Source organism: Ischnura elegans, chromosome 3 (assembly GCF_921293095.1).
Source record: "Ischnura elegans chromosome 3, ioIscEleg1.1, whole genome shotgun sequence".
Lineage (NCBI taxonomy): Eukaryota > Metazoa > Arthropoda > Insecta > Odonata > Coenagrionidae > Ischnura > Ischnura elegans.
Genome location: NC_060248.1, coordinates 96,527,909 through 96,532,610, shown reverse-complemented (window position 1 = coordinate 96,532,610; position 4,702 = coordinate 96,527,909). Strand labels below are relative to the sequence as shown.

General features: G+C 38.7%; 1 protein-coding gene across 1 annotated transcript; it reads left to right on the top strand.

The window, feature by feature from the left end:
• The first annotated feature begins 718 nt into the window (after window positions 1-718).
• LOC124155072 lies at window positions 719-3,266 on the top strand. The gene is made up of 2 exons (XM_046528810.1): window positions 719-884; window positions 1,030-3,266. Exons 1-2 carry the CDS (start codon window positions 743-745, stop codon window positions 1,476-1,478), a joined length of 591 nt encoding a protein of 196 aa, XP_046384766.1. The 5' UTR covers window positions 719-742; the 3' UTR covers window positions 1,479-3,266.
• Window positions 3,267-4,702: the final 1,436 nt, after the last annotated feature.

The following is a 4,702-nucleotide window of genomic DNA, read 5'->3' as shown; positions in this document are numbered from 1 at the left end:
TTGGGTTTGGGTCCGCGACGACCCAAATTTGCTGCAGAGGGTCATAACTGGTGACGAATCGTGGGTTTATGGTTATGACGTGGAAACCAAAGCTCAATCATCTCAATGGAAGCTGCCGCACGAACCAAGAACGAAAAAAGCGCGCCAAGTTCGGTCGAATGTGAAAGTTTTGCTGACAGTTTTCTTCGATTGCAGGGGCGTGGTGCATCATGAGTTCTTGCCACAGGGTAGAACGGTCAATAAGGAATATTACCTGCAAGTTATGCGCAATTTGCGCGAAGCAATCCGCCAGAAACGCCCGGATTTGTGGAAGAACAAAAATTGGCTTTTGCACCACGATAACGCCCCTGCTCACACATCGTTGCTTGTGCGCGACTTTTTGGCCAAAAACAACACACTAATGATGCCGCAGCCACCGTATTCCCCAGATCTGGCCCCCTGTGACTTTTTCTTGTTCCCTAAACTGAAGAGACCCATGAAAGGATGACGTTACGCTACGATTGACGAGATAAAGACGGCATCGAAGGAGGAGCTGAACAAGATAAAAAAAATGATTTTTTGAAGTGCTTCGAAGATTGGAAAAACCGTTGGCACAAGTGTATAATATCTCATGGGAATTACTTTGAAGGGGACAAAATAGATATTCATGAATAAATAAATAATTTTTGAAAAAACACAAAAGTCGCGATATTTTTTTAACACACCTCGTACTCCATTGGATTTCACAATAGTATTTAAATTAATGATAAAATTTTTATTCAGTGTTGCAATACTAACAGAGAAACACCTGAGCCCAAATACATTTCAGAAGATGAGGGTATCCTATGTAGCCCAGGTGTACAGCCGGACTGTTGGGAGTGGAATTGAAACCATGGTTGCTAAAGGTATATTAGTTTTTACTCAAGTGGCACTTGGGTTCCCTCTGGCAATAGCATTCTTTTCCATGTTTGAAATCTGAAAAATTATCAAACTTTTGATGAAATTTAAGTCAAAACTTACTCTAATGATTTGTATTTTTAATAATTTAAGGGAAACTTGGTGTAGAGGCCCTGGCCACAGCAGACCATATTCTTGAAATTGACCGTCTTTTTGACAGTTTTAATGGTGACGCTGTCAATGCCAATAGCAAAAAAGTGTTAAAGCATCCCCTGAAAGATGGCAGTGCTCACATGGAGTACTGGCCAAGTGCCATTCAAAAAATTAAAGACCATAAATTCATGAAGGGACAGGAAAAAGTGCATGCTCCCTCCCAAATGGGATGGCAAGCCTCCATTAAGGCTATTATGATGCTGTGGGACTCAGTGAAAGGAATTGGGTTCAAGTGTTTTAATCCCAGACACTCAAACCAAGACCCATTAGAGAACTTATTTAATGTCATCAGACAGAACTGTGGCAGTAATCACTACCCAAATTCTGAGCAGTTCATTTCTGCATTGAAGACAGAAGTGACCAATGGGCTGCTGTCATGTAAAAAATAATGGAAACACTGCCCCTGACAGTTGCAGTCTTCTGAATGACCTCAGAAATTGTTTTTATGAAGGGTCCATAGCTCCACGGGAGAAACATTGTGATCAGTTATATTTAAAAATTAAAAAGGCCCGACTGAACAATGTGCCTCATGTGGGAGCTGTTGTTGCAGCAACCATTTTTTCAAAGCTTGAGTGCAACTGCTGCTTTACTGCTATAGCAACTGCCATTACTCCCCCAGTGACAATCTTTTGACAGCAACTGCTGCAGGAGTGGCCTCTGTGCTGTCTCATCTTAAAGATATTGGTCATAAGCCTAATTTGTCTGTTTCGTGTTCCCCCATTGCCGCCCAAGCTATGGACCTTAGTTTTATCAATTGTGATGAGCATGGGATGATAGTGAAGGAAAGACTGTGCTATTTCATTGCTCAGGTGGGGATCAATCAATTTTGCTCGCTGGAAAGCGAAAAGTTACTTAGAAAAGTGTAAATATGTTGTTCACTGTATGAGCTAAGGTGCATTTTGGGGTACGTTTCTTTAATTGTGTAATCCTTTAAGTAGTTACAAGGGAAATATTTTCACTTTGGCTAGCAGTTGGTAGCTTTTTTATCTCTCTAAAATCTGTTTTAGCTTTTTATATGATAGGTATGGTCTTAAATCTTACCTTCTGATTACCCTCACTCTGACATCTTATCATTCATCATCCTCTTTTCAATTTTATATCGTTCTTGCTTTCAATCATACATCTTAAAGTGCATGCCCATCATCTTTAGTTACCAAGAACTACTAAAAGAAGAAGCTCTCTGCCTTCAGTTGTTGCAGAGCTTGTATTGCAGATTTAATCTTTTTTCATGTTTCAAAAATGACAGATTTACATTAACTTATGCATTTTAGTGTGGTTATTATGACTGCACATTAAAAATCTTTCGGTGGCTATTAAATATAAGTAGGAAACTGCGAATTTAGCAATTCTAATTAATGCATGGTTAGCAATAGGTGTGAATTTATTAATGAGAGCAGGCCTTTTCGTTCTATTCATGCTTCCTTATGCGTGTTTTTTTTCTTTGAAGATTATAGGTAGCTGAAAACATATAGTGAGGTTTATTCAAACCCCTCTCTCTGTATCCAAATACAGCATGGCTTTTCTTTGCAAGTCATGTCTGTATTTTTACTTAAGCATTTTTAAACGCTCCTAACCTTTGCCACCTGCATGAAATTCAGCCCCTCCCGGATATAGTTGAAATGCGGTACATGGAATTAAAAAAGGGAGAAAAGTTACCACTTATTGACGAGTCAATGGGTCAATTCCGTTGGCGTCTTATATTTAGACAATATATGTCCTTCATGGCGGCAGAGTACTGTGTAAAGGAATTCAAAATATGCGACCCCACGGGTTACACCCACAAGGTGATTGCTTAGGCTGGAAAACAGACATGCGCGCTCGGAACAGATGTCAGTATGGCTACTCATGTAGTCATGACTTTAATGAAACCTTATTTGGACCGAGGACGAGTGGTATGCACAGACAATTATTACACCTCCATTGAACTTCTAGAATAGCTTTTAGAGATAAAAACTCATTTTGTGGGAACCATAAGAAAACTAGGAAAGGGATTCCGAAAGAAATAATGACTGCTAAATTAAGAAAGCAGGCATTGGTGCAATGGAAAACTTAATAAGAGGGGCCACAATAACGAAGTGGAAAGATAAGAGCGACAAATCGATGATCTATGCCACCTTCACATCATTTAGATAATCCCAAACGGGAAAAGAAATGGAAGAGGGAGTGTAGTAACAAAACCAAAGATAAAATCAACAGATTTAGGCGTTACTTGGTGGAACGATAAAGTATACATGGTTAAATAGACTGTCTAGTCTTGATAATGACGTTGTAACGTTGAAACTAGTAGACTGCAAAAATATAAAGTTGTGGAATAGTACTGTGTTTTTATTTAACCATGAAAACCAAAGATGATGAATGAGTATAGTAAAACAAAGGGTGGAAGTAGTGTTTTGGTCAAGTAGTGCTTTGGCAGTAGTAAACCGTGTTTTCGTAAAAACGACATGGATACCGCAGGCACATCAGCGTAAGTAATAGTAGGCGTGTTATGGCTTATGCAGTATGAGGAAGTAGAGTTTCTGCTAAGAAAGGTGTTATGAACGTTTTCAAATAAAGGTATATTGAATGTAATTCTTATGCGTTATGAGAGAAAGTTAGTTATGAAAGTGTTGCGTTAAGAAAAGTTATCCATGTGTAAATTACCGTAATTTCACAATCGAATGCAATTGTAAAGAAAACATATCACTCAATTAAACGAAATAAATGTATTTTTTATGTATGTTAGCACCAGTCATGTTCTTAATAGTGTATGATGGCAGCCCCAAAACTTTTCCACAAAGAGGTACCTTTATATTCCACAATTATTAAAGGCTTTTTTTCTCTCGATGTAATGTATTTGAATACGAGTGGAATAAAATTATATTATTATTATCATTATTATATGCCTACGTTTGACGGTTTTTTAATATCCTTTATCGAAAATCGTAGCGAAAATCCATTCCATCTTCACCCATTCTTCTCTTTCAGTCACGAAAGCGCCAAAAGTGGTCGCATTAATCAGCGGTAGGCCAAAGCTATTATCAATTTTATGGGCGAAAATTTAGCTTTTGCCCGCAGCCAATTCGAGGGTATACAAGGGAAGGTGACGATGGCAAAAAAGTGGGAGGGATTGTGCTTCCTACTCAATAATGCGGGACCTATGGAGACGGTTGATATATGGAAGAGAGTACGTATTCTTCAAATGCATTTTTATATCATGATTGTGATTTACACGCCGTTTACAAGTCAATGTTAATTCTTTCAGACATGGAAAGATATGAAGGCCAAGACGAGGGCCAAGAAGGCGAAATTGAACGCCGAAAGGAACAGAACGGGGAATGTTGAGGTTCGGTCATTTAATGCACAAGCATTTATTGCATTATCCTTACTATGACATGGACTTTCTATGGGTTCTTTGGGGATAATTTTCATTTAATCTTAATATCCCACTACAGGGTGCTGCTGTGCCATTGACTCCTAATAAGAAGCAGATCATGAATATTATAGGAACGGCCACCAGTTAGCCCTTAATCCAGTCAACAGAAAATCAACTTCTAGACGTAAGAATCAGTTGCACATTCTATGGTCAGTGATAACATTTTTAACCCATAATGATCTTTTTAGGTCCCCTGCGGAA